General features: G+C 34.1%; 1 protein-coding gene across 1 annotated transcript in view; it reads right to left on the bottom strand.

Annotated features, from left to right (window-relative positions):
- Cdh7 (cadherin 7) overlaps nucleotides 1-18,572 on the bottom strand; it is a 151,325-nt gene that overhangs the window by 16,700 nt on the left and 116,053 nt on the right. The window contains exons 7-10 of the mRNA XM_051203901.1: nucleotides 9,176-9,312; nucleotides 8,201-8,322; nucleotides 7,422-7,539; nucleotides 4,313-4,564 (exon numbers count right to left, since the gene is read on the bottom strand). Of these exons, the coding sequence (XP_051059858.1) occupies nucleotides 4,313-4,564; nucleotides 7,422-7,539; nucleotides 8,201-8,322; nucleotides 9,176-9,312 (629 nt within the window). The remainder of the gene's footprint in view (nucleotides 1-4,312; nucleotides 4,565-7,421; nucleotides 7,540-8,200; nucleotides 8,323-9,175; nucleotides 9,313-18,572) is intronic.

Raw genomic sequence — 18,572 nt, forward strand, 5'->3', positions numbered from 1 at the left:
ATCTCTGTGATGAGTTACAAACCTAGTGTCATGGAAAGTCTCAGGAAATCTATGAGTGTAATTCTAGCTAAGACTCCAAGCAATAGGGGATATAGGGCCTGAACAGTCTATTTTCTTTTACTGGACAATATTTCCAGTGGAAGGACTGGATCATCAACCCAGTGGCAAATCCTTCAATCTATACTTTTTCCTGCCTCCAAGAAGAGCTATGTAAAGATGATTCAGAAGCTAATGTCTGGTTCAGCTGGATATTAATACCCTGAGAGGGAGCTTGTTCCATAGGGCTGGAACACAGAGGCTGGATACTCTTGTGAAACCTCTTTTTTAATGAGAGACAGAGAAGAAGTTGATCCAGAGAAGAAGGGAGGAAGACAGTAACTGGAAGGAGCACAGAGAGTGTAAATGGTAATAGGGATATATTATATGAGAAAATAAACAATTTTCAATTACAAAAGTCCTGGATTAATTCTAACAATTCAGTGTATCATTTTTTTTCAAGTAATTTCCATCTGTTACAGCACAGAAACAGAATTTTGACCCCTAGGAAAGTACTTTCCTTTATTTGAATTTCTAGTCTGGAGGCTTCTAATGATTTCCTCCTTTAATGAACATCAGTCTCAAATTCTTCATTGTCAAGGGCAACACCTTTCCTTTATTTTTATATAAAACATTTGTTCATAAGAATGGGAGGAACAGAAAATCTGGGCATCTAGCATCTAAAGCCTTGATTTGCATCACTCTTGGATATGTTATAAAAATGAGCCATTTGTATACTTGAATCAGACACTTTCAAGGATAAGTACTCCACCTTCATACATACCTGTGAAAAATTGAATTCCATTGGCTTCAAAACTGACAATGTCTTGGGTAGTCAAACAAGTCTGGCATATCTCTTTAAGGTAGGACAACAGACAATTATCACTTTAAGGCAGCCCCCCCACCCAATATCTAGGCTGAACAAAATATCCTTCCAAAGAGAATGGGCTCCAAAAAGCCAGTTCAAGCACTAAAGTAGGTGGGATATGGGGAGAGCAAGAGAAGAGAGAATGGGACTGGGATGGATATGTAAAATGAGAAAAGGTTGTTTTAAAATTTAAAAAAAATGTCAAAAAATTGTCCATGTCAAAATCCAGTTTATAATAGTTAAGGCAGACAGAAAAGACTACAATATTTCTAATTATTTGTTACAATCAACTTAAGTCATAAAATTTGAATATTTAAAAACAATTTGAAAGGGGAATTTTATAAGATACTAGCTATTGTATAGTTTCACTGTAGATATGAATTATTGTAGGTAGAGTCCTTGTCTCAAAACTGCGTCAGTTTGAAAACAGTCTGCTTTGACTGAGACTTGTGTAAAATCACAGAAGCTTAAAAAGTAAAACAAAATGCAATGCACAAAAGTGTTAAAACTTAGAAATAGAAGTAAATTTCTAATTCTCAGGTGGCATGCCAGAAATTTCTTAAAAATTGCTTACACTTACAATCTCCCAAGACAAAACACACACACATACATACCAAAAGTACACACATGCATTCTTCCACATACGGACACAGCACAACCTCACTGTAAATGGAATTTCTGTCCTACCTGGTCCCGCAGCTGTTTAGCCCCAAATAAACACTCAGAGAAGAACATCCCCCATCACCACACATACACAAGATATGTACATACATGCACATGCATACAAACACAAATGAATACAAATATATCATACACAACTCAAAACTCACACACACACACAGCAGTACACCACACACACACACACACACACACACACACACACACAACACATACACAGATACTTTACACATTTCATAAACACAAATACATGTATTCGCAGACATGCACATCACATAACACAGGTATTCCACACTCCTCACACATGGATGCACACACACACACACACACACACACACACACACACACCACAACATCCCTATCATACACATACACACAGTCATACCACACACACTAAGACATCATTTCACACACAGGCATACACATATAACAAATCCATCACACACACACACACACACACACACACACACACCACAACATCCCTATCATACACATGCACACAGTCATACCACACACACTAAGACATCATTTCACACACAGGCATACACATATCACAAATCCATCACACACACACACACACACACACACACACACACTAATATACACAAACACACAGAACCAAGATTAGATGCTTACCCCCCCCCACTATCTTCAAAATGGATTTCTGTGTAGTCCTGGTTATCTTAGATCAGGCTGACCTCAAACTCAGAAATCTGTGACTCTGTCTCACCAGTACTGAGATTAAATGAGTGTACCACACATGTTTTACTTTCAATCACGGTTTAGTTACTATAAACTGTACAAGAATAAATCAACTTTGATTGAAAAGAAACTAAATGCCACAGAAGAGATATATTAGAAGTGAAACAAGCTTCAGTAGACAGTCTTTTGTTTTGTTTTTATTTCTTTTAAAAACTATCTTCTCTTATTTTACATTACAAACCAATCCCTGTTCTCTCTCTTCCCCTCTTACACTTCCCCCTAGGTCATCCTACCCCCCCCCCATTTACTCCTCAGACAGGGTAAGGCCACCCATGGTGAGTCAACAAAACAGTCTTTTAAAAAACAAAAGTTAAATCACTCTCAGTGACAATGAAGTTTGAGAGACTACACTCAGAAATAATTTGTTCTGGAAACATATTGTAATGGATTCTCTCTCTCTCTCTCTCTCTCTGTGTGTGTGTGTGTGTGTGTGTGTGTGTGTGTGTGATAAATTGTGTAAGTTTAAAGTGTTCTACACATTGTCTACTTCTCTTCCCCTGAAATGGTTTTTACACAGTGAAGACATTGTCATTTAAAATGTAATGGTGGTTTTATATCTTGGTTTGATTATTCTGCTTTTATATATTAAAAGTAACTTTCTATTTTTGTGTTTACTATTATGTTTTAGAAGTCAAGAATATCAATGCACATTTATTCACAATGCCTCAATATTTCTTTTTTCATATTTACTCTTAGTCCTAGTATTCTAATCACTTTTTTACTGTAAATCACTGGTCATTTGGTCATTTCTAATGAATTTCTGGAAGTTTTATGAGAACTGTTTGGAAATATTCAGAAAGAATAGTGAAATTATTTTCTTCTAGATTTATTTGTATATTGAAGTTATTGAAGACAATAACTTCTATTTTATGATACTGTTTACATTATGTTAGCAGCAGGTTTTGCTTGGTAAATATATTGAGGATATTTTTATATCAAGTACACTTAAAGACACCTTGAATGCTACACTAGGTAGTAAATATGCACTCCGGTGTATGAATTATCCCCTTTAATTTTCACATCTTTACAAGACTAGCCATATAATTTCACAATTGAGTGTATGAAGCTACTCTACAAAGAAGCTAGCACTCTCCTTACAAATAACTAATAAATAACACAGGCAAAGAATAAGACACTGGAACAAATTTCCCCAAATCTATCCAAAGCTTGATGCCATGCTGATCTCCATGCCTAATGTTCAGGAACACATATTTCAAGTGAATCTACAAACTCAATTAAACCACAAGAAGACAAACACAGGGCACTGCTGCAAATCTGAATTTAAGTGCTTGTCATCCTTCTAGGAACTTACATTGTGAATGAGAACGTTGCTTTTGAATAAACCTATTGGTTATGCAATAACCATGTTGGACAGTTCTCAGTATTAAAAAGGATGCTGTATAATCTCCTATGCAAATGGAAGTAAATGTATTTTGGCCAAATAAGTTAGTCTTAGAAGAGTAGAATTAAATATAACAAGAATTCTCAAGAATTTATAATATTTGTGTTGCCAAAACTTCAGTATCTTGTAAATCAAAATTATTTATGAAACCAACTGAACATAGTTCTTGAAAGATTTGTCCACTATGCCATAATTTCTCAAACAATCATACTATCAAAACAACATGAAAAATACTCTTAGTCTAATATAGAACTTATGTAGATAATTTTAAAACATGAGAATAAATTTAAAACTCAATTATTGAAAAGTATTCATAGTAAGTTCAGATAATTTATCCTGTGTTGTATTTTGAAAATGAAATTCACATTTTCATTATGTTTTGTACTTTAAAGCACACTGCTAAATAGAATAGATGACTAATGAGGATTGCCATAACACTAAATGGTAAATTATTTACATATCCTTGAAAAGATACTCAAAAGAAATGAAAATAAATTAAGAAAACTTGTGGTTAAGTTTGTTTTGGAAAATGTTCCTATAAAGCAAGAATAAAAACAAATACCTACCCAATAGTGTCAAGACACAGGCCAGTATTGCTATCAAGGCCCCAGTGCTGAGGCCAGCAGGTAGAACATAGGCCTCTGCATTGCAGGTTTGTGCTACACCATCAGCATCACAGTCACAGACACGGATGGTAAGTGTGTTGGTACTGCTTAGTGAAGGGGATCCACTGTCCACAATGAAAATTGGCAGATAGTAAATTGATTGCTCCTGTCTACGGAACCCATTTCTTCTGGTGAGTATTGAGGCTGTGTTATCTAAGATGAAGAACAAAAAGGTATAACAAGTCTTCTGATAAACTATCTTTCCAAAGAGTCTTTCACTTCATGTTGCTCATTAACTGTAAAACACACACACACACACACACACACACACACATATATATATATATATCATCCCTTAATAAATCTCCTTGGACAGAGAGGTATATTTACTATGTAATTCATTTTAACGTATTTCTGTTCCTCTATAGATAGTTAAAGAAATAGTCATAATGTAAAATTAAAAGTTTTACTAAATGAAATTATGGTTTGTTGGCTTGTTTCTGTTTGTCGAGATAGGATTCTCTGTATTGTTTTGGAATCTGTCCTGAAACTAGCTCTGTAAACCAGGCTGGCCTGGAACTCACAGAGATATGCCTGCCTCTGCCTCCCTAGTCCTGGGATTAAAGGCGTGTGCCAACAATGCCCAGATAATTGGATTTTTTATAGACTTGTATATATCTAAAATTTCAAGCCATATACTTATAGAGGAAGATTGGTAAAAGATGTCAGTTGGTATGTGCTCGTTTTTTCAGTATCATTTCAAATTCACCTTTTGTTTCACAGTTTTCTAGATCAGGAAAGAAAAAGTAAAATAAGACAATATAGTTTTAATTTAATTGATTATGTAATCAAGTATCACTGAACTAGGGCATATGATTTGAGAAATGATCCAGACCACTTCCTATATTCACATCATGTTTTACTGGCACAGAATAAGATGTTTTGATTTCATTAGTTGATGTAATCTTATAGAGCTATGACCACATGGTCCATCAATAACTGAAAAATTCAATAAGAAGCACCTTGTTAACACAGATATTCAAACAGGGAATTATTGAATGAATTTTACAAATCATATTCACATTTTCTCAGGCAACATGCTTTAGAATATTATATTAATAACAGAACTTAATTAGTATTCACTATCTCATCTAAGAAAGTTAAAGTAACTTTAACAATGCAAAGTTGATTAATATAATTATATAACTATATTACAGAAATAAATTTAATTTGAGGGTATTTTCTGTGGTTTCTCCTAACTAACTAATTAGAATTCTTGATATTGTTAGAATAAATACTAAGATATAGAAATAAAATAAATAACTCAGAATCATACTGTTATACAGTATGTAAATCTTAAATAGTTTGAAACCTGTTTAGCCAATATTAACATGAAAATTTAATAATATTTAAAGAAACCAAGCTGACATCATTTCCACCTTAAGCAGTACAAAGATATAAGTTCATATTCAACAGTAGGAAAAGAGCTAACAGTAATTTTAGATTAGATTAAATAAAAAATAATATTTTGTATTTAATATATTTTTACATATTTAGATTTTGAAATATTTACCAAAATATTAATGGTTAAAAAACTTAATCATACAATATGAATTTATAAAATATATTAGCTAGTTAATAAATTAAACATGGAAATGTTTATAGATATTTTTTATGTTTCTGTACACTTAATAATACACAGGCTGATAGTTTGATGTGTTGATATCTATAATCACTATGAATATAAAGAAAATATTCTTACAATTGTTTATTGATATTCTAACATGTCTGACATATAAAAATCATTCACATGTAGACACAAAAGCACACACACAGAATAACATACACACTGAATTGAGAAGCAGAGGCCAAACACTCAGCATGTGAAAAAAGGATGCTACGATCAAGAAAGAGTTGTGGAATATATGATGTTCTGACTTTGCTCTTCTAATGTGGAAGACAGCATGAATGATTTCTACCTATTCTTTTGATGCCAGTAAGTGAATAGCCTGGGGAACTTCGGGCTTGCTGTATGTGACATAGCAACATTTCCAGCTGTGTGGCAGTATTGGTACCTCATAAATTCAGACATTTTCTTGTACATATTGTACAGAAATATTGATGCTATTGAACTGTGTAATATGAGGGATATATTCACCATCTTCTTGTGAATGTCATATATTCCCCTGTCTGCATCTGTGCTACATGACACCAAGAAATTAGAGTAAACTTTTCCAACAATAATTAAGTCAGAGAGTTTGGGATTACTCACTCAGAAAATGCTCTTCTCTTATATTACTAGAGTGAAAGCATAGTGTTTTCATTAGGTCAAGAATAGAATCAGAAAAAAAATATTAATTTCAGATTGAATTTTCCTGGCCAAGATCACAATTTTTCACTAAAGTTGTGGCCTTGGGTAAAAGACTTTGTAAATTTCATCTGAAAGCATGTCTGTTCCGGTAAGCAATTTGAATCTTTATTTTAAAACTGAAATCTGACTAACATGAAAACCTGTATAATATGTAAGAGTAAATTCTAATTCTTTATCAAGTGTTATAGTTACTAATGTGTATTAAGGAATTCCAGAATCTGCTTATAGTTATAGAGTGTGTTTACAATTATACTTATGACTTGGTAGGAGCAACTAACTTTAAAGCAAAAATATTAAATGACATGAAAGGGAGTATTTTTTTATTATTATTTACTGCTTTATCTTAATTTTGAATGATTATTATTATTAGATTTTCAATTATAACATTTATTTTTAAGTAGAAATAATGTATTATTATTAAGGAAATTATGTCAATGTTGCTTTAAGATGTAATGTATATAACCTAATTATTTTCTGAGGTCTCAAGTAGTGTTGACATACCACCACCCTTATTAAGGATCTTAGCAGACCTTTAATGTAAATAAAGAGCATGGCATATAAATGGGAGGCAAATATCCAGGAGACAGAAAAGAGAAATATATCTTAATTTTCACATTTGGCTTTATACCCTAAAATGATTTAAATAGATAGCAAATTCATGCATAACATTTAATTAATTAAGTAATGTCCTTGCCTTACCTTTGTTATCTTTCAATGAAAAGTTGTGATTATTTGTTGTATCTGTTGTTAAGCTGAAGTAAAACTGATGTCCATTAGATGGCTCATCTTTATCTATAGCACTGATTTTCTGGATAACCTACGTAGAGAGAAGGTAAAAGAAAAGGGCATACTGATGATATCTGCTGAGATTTCTACAGCAGGACACAGTGATTTTACACCCCATCATAAATGTTATTTTCCAAATGAGTGCAGGGAAGGGATCAGGTGTACAAACATAAACTCAATATAAAACAGGCTCCAGAAAACAAACCATGTCCTTTTCAAAGTGCCTGTTTGAACTTAGATTTTTGAACCTCAGAAACAAGTTGTAACAATTGATTAGTCATCGCAGTAAACAGCAAGCAACTCTGAGCAATAGGGACGGAAAAACCAAAGCCACTTTGTACTGCATGTACTTCATAGAAGTCAAGGTATTTAAACTCTGCTGTGTAATGTAATGTAGGAAATAGCTCAGTCAAGCTTACTATGTTTTTATTCCTTCTTTAAGGAATCCAAGCCTTGACACATGAAACAAGGCTTTGTACAATATTTACTTTCTCTTCCTGTGGAATTTTCATCAGCCTTTTAAACTGGAATTTGACATTCTTTTAATATTAGTTTGTGCTACACATCAAAGGGCTAGCTTTACTGAAAAAGGCAGATTGTGAGCTATCTTGAACTGGGAGGTTTCTAGGACAGCACTGCTGGATGCTTTTAAAGCAATGCCAGTCAAAGAGGAAGTGATTCAAAGCTCTCACCTGCCCAGGCTGAGCATTTTCACAGACAGTGGTTTCATAGTCCATGGCAAACTCAGGTGCATTGTCATTAATGTCCAGGATAGTGATGGCCACGTAGCCTCTCCCAACCTGAGATGGATTCTCTAGGAGATAAGAACATATTCTCTAATTAACTCTGATAGAATACTCACCACACTCTTGTTATTTTATTCAAGAAACAAGAAAAATCAAGAAGAAATTGAAAACTTTCCTTTTCTAAAATATAAACTCAAATGAAACCTATATTTATGATACTATTTACGCTTTCTGAAAAGAACTACATATAGATTCATTAATACATATATATATATATATATATATATATATATATATATATATTTAAGGATATAATTTTACGTTTGCTCATAATGCACAATAGGGAGGTATCTATATTTATGTATTTGTTTTAAATATGTATATACATGTGTGCATGTGTCCAGTCCTTGATAAGAAAAATGCTGAATAAAATTCAACTCATTGATGGCATACCAGATAATTATTTCAGTACTAGCATATTACATTTATGTGTATTTTCTATGTATTTTATAAAATATTACACATTTTAGGAATATAGATATAGTTATATTTTCTCTTAAATTATTTCACTCATATACAAAATAAGTTCAGGGTCAGAACATTCATATCTATGTGTGTTTGTAGAGGTCAACTTACTTCCTATCAGGATAAAGGCAATATCTAAAACTTAATAGAAAGCAAACTTCAGAAGGCAATTCGCACCTATCAGACTTTACATTTTATATTTTCAATTAACTATGTAAATATCAGCATATGAAACAAGTAAATCTGTAAGTATTTTACAGTTTAGTCATTTGGGACTTGCTGGGGTTGTCCAAATTAGTCAAACTCTTACAGCTCAAACTGACATCATCTCATAGAAACCCATTCTCTATTTTCACTGTGCTTTATCCTAATATCATTTTGAACCTTTCAACTTACGGCTTTCCATTGCAAGGACTGTAATATTATGGACAGCATTTGTCTCTCGATCCAATGTTTTGGCAGTAGTGATAACTCCACTGTTAGCGTCAATATTGAAATATCTCTCCAAGTCTGTGTTTCTGTCAATTGAATATCTGGTTGAAAATTTAAAGAAAATGTTTCACATTTCTGTTTGGTTAGAATAATCTTATTTTTCCATTGATTTCTTAGATGATTAACAAATCCTGCTAATACCAATAATAAATGTCATGTTTAAAACTCCTCGTCTATAGCCATATGCCCACAGATTGTGTTTTGATAATCTCTTTTCTTACTGTCAAATGTTTTGAAATGAGTATCATAGAATATATTACTTCAGCATGGCTTTGAATATCCCATTGTATCTCTACCTGCATTGATATTGTTATTTATAATGGATACTAGTCCCAAATCCTTTGTAGAAGTCCCTGTAAAATATTTGATTTTTTTTGGGGGGGTCTGTAACCTTTTGTTTTGATAACATCACTGTTAACATATGTTTTGTTGTTACTAGAATCATCAGTCAGAAATCTTAACTGTCTTTCCAAAGACAGGGGAAAGTAGAAGCCCTAAAACTGAATGCTATTTTCATTGAATGTTGTAAAATTCCAACCTCAAAATATCTACAATGCAAACATTGCTTAAAAATCATGCTATGTCTCCATTCTGGTGCTATGTTAATATTCAATTCTGAAAACCACCAAAACATATAAAATTACAATATTTACATTCCCCTGTATTCTCCATAGTTGAGATTGACTTGGTTCTTATTTTAAAACAAACAATTCATCCCAAAATAAGACAAACATCAAATAAGAAATTAATAAATGCATATACTTTAGCCATGACCAATGATGAATGTCTCAACCACATACATGATGAACCTCCAAAAACATTGGCATCTCATTTTCTTTCCTGCCTTGACTCACATAATCTGTGTGTCTATCTCAAATTAATCATCATTTCTTATATATATCCTTTAGGGTTCAAGCTCTCATATGTATTGCTATGGAAACTCTAATTATGTTCTGTCTTCTATCTGCTATCACAATAATTTTCATTCATATGAACACAATGTAGTAAGGCTATCAGTATTTGCTCTCTTTTAATGTCTTCGTACTTTCACACCAATCAATTTGTCACAGCTATTCACTCCTGAGCAAAGGCAACTAGATGTAACATCTGAGGATTAAAAATGTAAGTTGCCCTTGTCATTTCTTATATTTCTGAGTTATGAATTTGGGAAGAGACTCAATATGGTTGTTTTTCACTTCCTAACCTCTTATTGCATTGCACACCAATATTGTCTGGAGGTAGAGTCTATTTCCCAAATGTCTTATTTCCATTGCTTAATATTATATGAAGGGCATGACTAACATTTTGGTGCTATACATGATTTCTTGTCATGGATGTTCTCATGGGAATAGGTTTGGGCATGTGTCAAAGTTTAAATCAGTCCAGGCAGCTATAATTGTTAAAGAGAATATGGAGACACTTTCACTTATCATTCAAATAGTTGGAAATGAACCCTGAAGGTACACTCCACCTGTGGAAGATACCAGGTATTTTTTCTTTGATTTTATTTAAATAACATTTTTCCCACTTATTTAGATATCAACAAGTATCCCCTCCCTCCACTCTTCCTGTCCTTTCTCCTTCCTATATACTCCCCTCATCATCCACTTACGCATCTCCATTCAGAAAGGGACATACATCCTATGGGCATCAAGTTGACACAGGATCAAATTCCTCCCCTTATGTTCAGGCAGGCCAGGTAAACCAGAATGCTGCAGAGGCTACCAAAAGCCAGATAAGAGCCAGAGAGAGGTACTGTTCTCACTGTTAGAAGCCTTACCAAGAGCCCAAGCTAAATGATTGTCAGACTGTCACACATATGCACAGGGCCTAGGTCTGTCCCATTCAGTCTCCTTGACTGTGGGTGCAGTGTCAGTGGTCTGTGGTCTCTGTGAGTTCCCGCATCATGGCAGGAGTAAGATGGTATCTCAAAGTTGTTTTGATTTGCATTTTCCTGATATTGAGCACTTTCTTAAGTGACTTTCAGCCTTTTTGATTTTCTCTATTGAGAATTCTGTCTTCAGTTCTGTACCCCATTTTTAACAGGGTTATTTGGTGTTTTATTGACTAGTTTCTTGAGTTCTTTTGTATACTTTGGAGATAGCCCTTTGTCAGATGTAGGATTGGTGAAAATCTTTTTCCAGTCTGTGGGCTGCCGTTTGGACTTGTCCACTGCTGTGTCCTCTGCCTTACAGAAGCCATTTATTAATTGTTGATCTCACTGTCTGTGCTACTGGAGTTATCTTCAGGAAGTGGTTTTTTATACCAATTTATTCATACCTACTTTCTCCTCTAAGAGGTTCACTGTGGCTGGATTTATGTTGAGATCTTTGGTCGATTTGGATTTGAGTTTTGTGCGTTGCTTCTACACACTATCATCCAATTGTGCCAGTACCATTTGTTGAAGATGTTTTGCTCCCACTATTGTATACTTTCAGCCATTTTGACAAAAATCAGTTGTTCATGGGTGTGTGGGTTAATATCAGGATTTTCAATTCGATTCCATTGGTCTACCTGTCTACTTTTGTGCCAATGCCATGCTGTTTTAGGACTATAGCTCTGTAGTAGAGCTTAAAGTCAGGGATATTGATGCCTCCTGAAGTTCATTTATTGTCTAGGGTTGTTTTGGCTATCCTGGGTCTTTTGTTTTTCCATATAAAGTTGATTATTATCCTTTCAAGGTCGGTGAAGTATTGTGGTGGGATTTTAATGGGGATTCCATTGAATCTGTAGATTGCTTTTGGCAAGATTACCATTTTTAATATGTTTATCCTACCTATCCAAGAGCATGGGAGATCTTTCCATTTTCTGGTATCTTCTTTAATTTCTTTCTTTAAAGTCACAAAGTTCTGAGAATATAGGACTTTTACTTGTTTGGTAAGCATTACCCCAAGATACTTTATGTTGTATTGATTTCTTGTATTGTTTTCCTGGTTTCTATTTGATTAATTTCAGCCCTAAAATTGATTAATTCCTGGTGTCTACTCCTCTAGGGTGAGTTTGTGTCTTTTTGTCTAAGTCTTTCAGTTGTGCTGTTAAACCTCTAATGTGACTATCCTTTATTTTCTTCATATGGTACATAGAGCAATGAAGTTCCCTCGATACACTTCTTTCAAGGTGTTCCTTAAGTTCTGCTATGTTGTGTCCTAATTCTCATTGAATTTTAGGAAGTCCTTAATTTCTTTCTTTATTTCTTCTTTGACCCAGGTATGGTGAAACTGTGCATTGTTCAGTTTTTATGAGTTTGTAGGTTTTCTGTGATTTGTGTTGTTGGTGAATTCTAATTTTAAAGCATGTTGGTCTGATGAGATACAGGGAAATATTCCAGGTCTGTTATATCTGTTGAGGTTTTTTATGCCACCAAGTATGTGGTCGATTTTAGAGAAGGTTCCATGTGGAATAGAAAAGAATGTATGTTCTTCTGTGTTTGCATGGTATGTTCTATAGATGTCTGTTAAACCCAATTGAGGCATAAATTCTGTTAGGTCTTTTGTTTCTTTGTTAAGATTCTGAAAGTTGGTCCTGTCTAGTGGTGAGAGTGGTGTGTTGACATCTCCCACTATAAGTGTATGAGGTTTTATGTGAGCTTTGAGTTTTAGTAGTGTTTCTTTTACGAAGACGGGTGCCTTTGTATTTGGGGCATAAATATTCATAACTGTGTCTTTATGTTGATGGATTTATCCTGCAATGAATACAAAATGACCTACTTCATCTCTTTTGATTAATTTTGGTTTGAAGTCTAACTTGCTAAATAGTAGTATAGCTACACCTGCTTGCTTCATGGGCTCATTTGATTGGAAGATCTTTTCCCAGCCATTTACTCTAAGGTAATATCTATCTTTGAAGCATAGATGTGTTTCTTGTATGCAGCAGAAGGATGTATTATGTCTTGGTATCTATTCTGTTAGCCTGTGTCTTTTTACAGGCAAGTTAAGACCATTAATGGTGAGGGAGAGTAAAGACCATTGATTATTAATGCTTGTTTTTTTAGATTTGTTTTGTCAGTGGTATCGTGGGTATATTAGTTCTGCTTTACCCTTGGATTCTGGTAAAGTTTTATCTGTTGCCTATGTCTTTGTTAGTGGAGTTAACTTCTTTGGGTTGGAGTTTCTGTAGGGCTTGCTTTGTAGATAGGTATTGTGAAAATCTGGCTTTGTTATTAAATATCTTGTTTTCTCCATCTATAGTGATTGAGAGTTATGCTGGGTATAGTATCCTGGGTGGGGGGGGGCATCTGTGGACTCTTATTTCTTGTAGAACATCTATCCAGGACCTTTTGGCCTTGAGGGTTTCCATGGAGAAATCAGGTGTAATTTTGATAGGTCTGTCCTTTTTCTTTCCCTACTCTCAATATTCTTTGTTTATTCTGTATGTTATATTACGTGTCGAGGGGTATTTTTCTTTTGTCCAGTCTATTTGGTGTTCATAATGCTTGTTTTATTTTCATGGGCATGTCCTGCTTCAGAATGGGGAGGTTTTCCTCAATGATTTTATTGAATATATTTTCTGAGCCTTTGAGCTGGGCTTCCTCATCTTCCTCTATGCTTATCTATCTTAGGTTTGGCCTTTTTACTGTTCCCACATTTTCTGGATATTTTGTGTTGAGGATTTGTTGGATTTATGATTTTCTTTCGTCGATGAAACTATTTCCTCTAGTTTATCTTTTGCATCTGATATTCTCTCTTCCATCTCTTGAATTCTGTTGGTAGTTCCTGATTGTTTGCCCAGTTTTTCTATTTCTAGCATTCCTTTGTTTGTGTTTTCTTTATTGTCTATATTTCACTTATCAAGTCTTGAACCGTTTCCTTCATCTGTTCAATTGTTTTTTCTTCCATTTCTTTAAGGGACTTTCTCACATTGTCTTTGTGGCCTATAACATTTTTATGACGATAATTTTAAAGTTATTTTCTTCTGGTTCATCTGCTTTTGGGTGTTCTGGTCTATTTGGTGTAGATTCCCTAGATTCTGGTTGTGTTAAGCTTGTCTTTCTATTGTTAGGTGTTTTCTTGTATTGCCGTCTTCCCATAGCTTCTTCCAGTAGGTGTTGTGGGGTCTCCTTCTCTCGCTATGGTACTCCCCAGGTGGGCTTAGGTACATCAGAGGTTCGAGTTCTGTTGCTCTGTGTGGTCCAAGCTCTCTAGGAGGTCTCTCCACAGTCAGGGGACTGGCAATCGTGTTAAAGTTCAGGCTCCATCAGATACCTGGCAATGATAGTCAAAGATCCCGAAGGATGTTCTGTACACTGATAGGCAGATCTAGCCTTGGCCTGGCACTCTCCAGCTGAGGCCTCTTTGGCAGAGGCCCTCTAGCCAAGGCCTGGCGATGGAGATCAAATATGGTGAGGGTCAAATACTGGGCTTATATTCAGGATATTTTGGCACTGGTAGGTGGCTCTAACCAGGGTCTGGCGCTCTCCAGCTAAAGTCTCTTTAGCAGAGAACTTTTGATGGGGGTCCTTTACTCCTAATTACCACCTATGGTGAACACATTCCATGTTTGTCTTTCTGGGTCTAGGTTACCTCACTCAATGATTGTTTTCTACTTACATTCATTTGCTTGTAAATTTCATGAGTCATTGTTTTTTCAGCTGAGTAGTACTATAGTATGTAAATGTTCTACATTTCCCTTGTCCATTGTTCAGTTGAGGGACATCAAGTATAATTCTAGGTTCTGGCTATTATGAAAAATGCTGCTATGAACATAGCAAGAAAGTGTTCTTGTGGTAGGTTTACACTTCCTTTGGGACTTTAATTTTAAAGTATGTAAATTAATTTTCAAAGGTAGAATTGAGGATGCTGCGTAGGGGCTTCAAATCACTATCATAGAAGTATTTTCAATCAGATTCAGCTGAGAATGCTGAAAATGACAAGACTCTATGAGATACAGACATTGGAGCAACCACTGGCTCCTCAGCTGCAGAAGCAGAGTACATGTATCACCGGGGGGGGGGGGGAGGCTAAACTGAAAGGTAGGATTACTTAATCCTGTTATAAATCAGCTAATGCCATCCATACCAAAGGAAAGAAATGGATCTTTTTTGAGTTAGAGTTTGACTTTCTGAGTTCCAGTCTTCATGTGTTTCAATTTTGTTTTGCTATCATAACTTCTCTCCTTTTGTAATGGAAAGATACATTCTGTGTCATTGCATATTGAAAGAATATAAATTAATTTTTCATAGTAAGTACTCTTAGCATAATATAATCAAATCATTCCCTCACTCCATCTCTTCATATTTACTTGCCCTTGTTTTGTTAAAATAAGCTTGTATCTCAGATAATCTACTGGACTTTACCTTTTTGAAAAAAAAATAGAATTGTGTAAATGAACCTCATAGATGAACTAGATGTACTTCTATGTCAGTGAATATTACAGGTCAGCTAGATGAATCAACAAATTTGAAGGGCCAAAGCTGAAATAGTTTGGTTAAATGTAGTCTATTTTGGTTCAAGTGATAGGTAATCTTCCTTGTTAACTTGACTGAGTTTGATATCAGCTTGGAAATACTCTCATCTCTCTTCTCAGGTGTTTGGGGAGAGGTTTAATTGGGGAAGAGAAGATCCACCCTCAATGTGCACAACTGAGTACCTTAGGCTTGCTTTATTTCTGACTAAAATGAGGAAGAAATTGGAGCACCAACAATCTTTCTTGATTCCTGACTGTCTTTACATGGTTATTGTTGAGAAATTCTCACAGTATCATGCCTTACATGCCATGATGGAGTATATTTCCTTAAAATATAAGCCAATGAAAATTTAAGATTATTTTGTCACAGGCACAAGAAAAGTAACTAATGCAATATGCATTTCTAATTATCTCACTATTTTTTGGAAAGCCTATAATAGGATATATTTTTCTATTTCTGTGATAATAAAGCATGATCAAGGCAACTTTTATTTTTGGGGTGGGAGGATGGCTTGCAATTTCAGAAGGTTAGAGTTCATGATAGCCTAGACAATCTAGCAAGTGTCAGGGATCTGATGAAGCAACTAAGAAGTCACATTGGAAATAAGACCTCAATTCCCACTCCAAGTGACAGACTTAAAACAACTGGGCCACAGTTTCAGACTTCCTGAAATAGTTAAAAAACTGGCAAACAGGAATTCAAACATAGGATCCAATGGGGATCAATTAAATGCCAACAACCACAACTATGTTCTTCCATTAACCTGCCCTGTAACAGAGAGAAAAATAACTCATTACATGTATGGATAAGTTTCTACAATATTCTGAGCTTTTTTTTTTATGTTTGTTTGTTTGTTTGGTTTGGTTTTGTGTGTGTGTGAGTGTGTCTCACCTTACTTTGCTTATACTACAGCATTTTTAATTATTGTACCTCTAAATCTTGAAATTTGATGAATTATTTTCATGTCTTCAAGATTCTTCCCCGAACTGCTTAGAAATTAGAAGTCCTTTATATTTTATACAAATTTTACATGAGATTTACACACATCTATAAAGAATTACTGCTGGGAATTTCATTGATCCGATGAATTAACTTGTAAATGACTGGCAATTTTACTCCTTATATCAAGCCATTAGAATGGTGAATATTATTATAATTGGCCAGAATTCTGTGATATTTTCAATCAGTGATTTGTCTTTTTACCTATCTAGCAATTCTATAAAGGTTTGGTTAAGCATAAATATTCATTTACATTTTAAAATTACTTAAATTTTAAGTTTATTTCTTTGACTGTTTCATGCTAATATATGAATGTAAAATTTGCTTAGAAAGACAACATTCTTGATCATAAAGTTTTTAAAATTCTAGGAGTATTTATTTATTGGGAATTTTCTATGGTCATATAGCAATTTTCCATGAATAGCAATAGCCGTGTTTCTTCCTGGTTGGTGTATATAGGCTTTCTTTCTTTTTCATGCCTTACTGAACTAGCAGGCATGTGGGCCATGCTAAAATTAACTACATATTTATAAACATTTTATCAAATATAATTATAAAATTTCTTTGCTTTTCCTCTCTCCAACTTCTCTCTTTCCCCTTTTCAAATTATTACCTCTTTGATTATCCTTCTTAAACACACACACACACACATACATACTCACACCACACACACACACACACACACACACATACATACTCACACCACACACACACACACACACACACACACACACGAGAAAATATAAAATCCAATGTGTTTTGTCAATATTATTGTGTGTGTGGATATGGTTTTAAGGTCCAGGAACTGAACATTAAGAGCATCAATAGACATGCTAGAGTGGAAGGATTTAGTTTCAAGATGTTCCACTCTAGACAAAGAATTACAGTCAACTAACTGATGACTGAGGAGAGAGTGATTTACCCTCCTTTAGGTGTGAACATCATGATATATTATTGGACTCGTTTTCCTATTTCTGTCTGCTTTCTATTTTTAGACATAGGTTTTATCATAGGATAGACCAGAACTCAATTTGAAGTCTGGTTTGTCTCAAATATTATTCAATTTACTGCCTCTGCTGGAATTATAGGTAGAAGTCACAACACCCAGATTTTTTTATTTTTTTCAATTATAAGAAGTATTAATTAGCTTACCATGTAAGATTAACTGTAAGTTTAGATGTTCTTTATTTGGGTGAAACTGTATATTTTTAGTTACCTTGGGTTTCTTCAGAATCAGATGTAAATTGCAAATTTCCCTTAATATTTTTATCAACAGTTGATATGATCATGTGGTTTTCTTTGTATATTAACACAGAATGACATGTATTGAAATACCTTTATGTATTTCTGAAATCTCACTTTTAGACTGAGTTTAATGGTAACTTGATGAAATATTATGTTACATATTCATGGTATTTTCCCATTATTTAGTAGAAAATACTTTCATAATAATTTTATTTCATAGTGTATTCCTGCATTTTTTGAGTATTCTTCTGAACGTTATGGCCAGTCCTTTTATCCTTTGTCAGTGATGACTAAGATATCTCTTCTAAGTACTCAAGTAAAAAGCTTATTTCATTGACTTCTATATATCATTAATGTCCAAGTATATTTACTTGATGATCTCTTACCATTATCACAACATTTATATAACGTATTTTGATTTTTAAAAAGTTTTTTTTTTTTAAATATTTAACCCACACCAGTTTATTGTACAGGGAAAATAATGGCAAACTAAGTAATTTTCAGAGATACTATCAATAATGACCTTTATTAAAGCCCCTAAATTTTGCCTTCTAGAAATTTCAATATCTGCCTCTTATATGAAATTTAGCATAACATTCTGTGTGACAAGATTGGATGTGTTTCTAAGGAACTGGATTATTTGTACATATGTAT

This window comes from Phodopus roborovskii, unplaced genomic scaffold, assembly GCF_943737965.1.
Source record: "Phodopus roborovskii unplaced genomic scaffold, PHOROB, whole genome shotgun sequence".
Classification (NCBI taxonomy): Eukaryota; Metazoa; Chordata; class Mammalia; order Rodentia; family Cricetidae; genus Phodopus; species Phodopus roborovskii.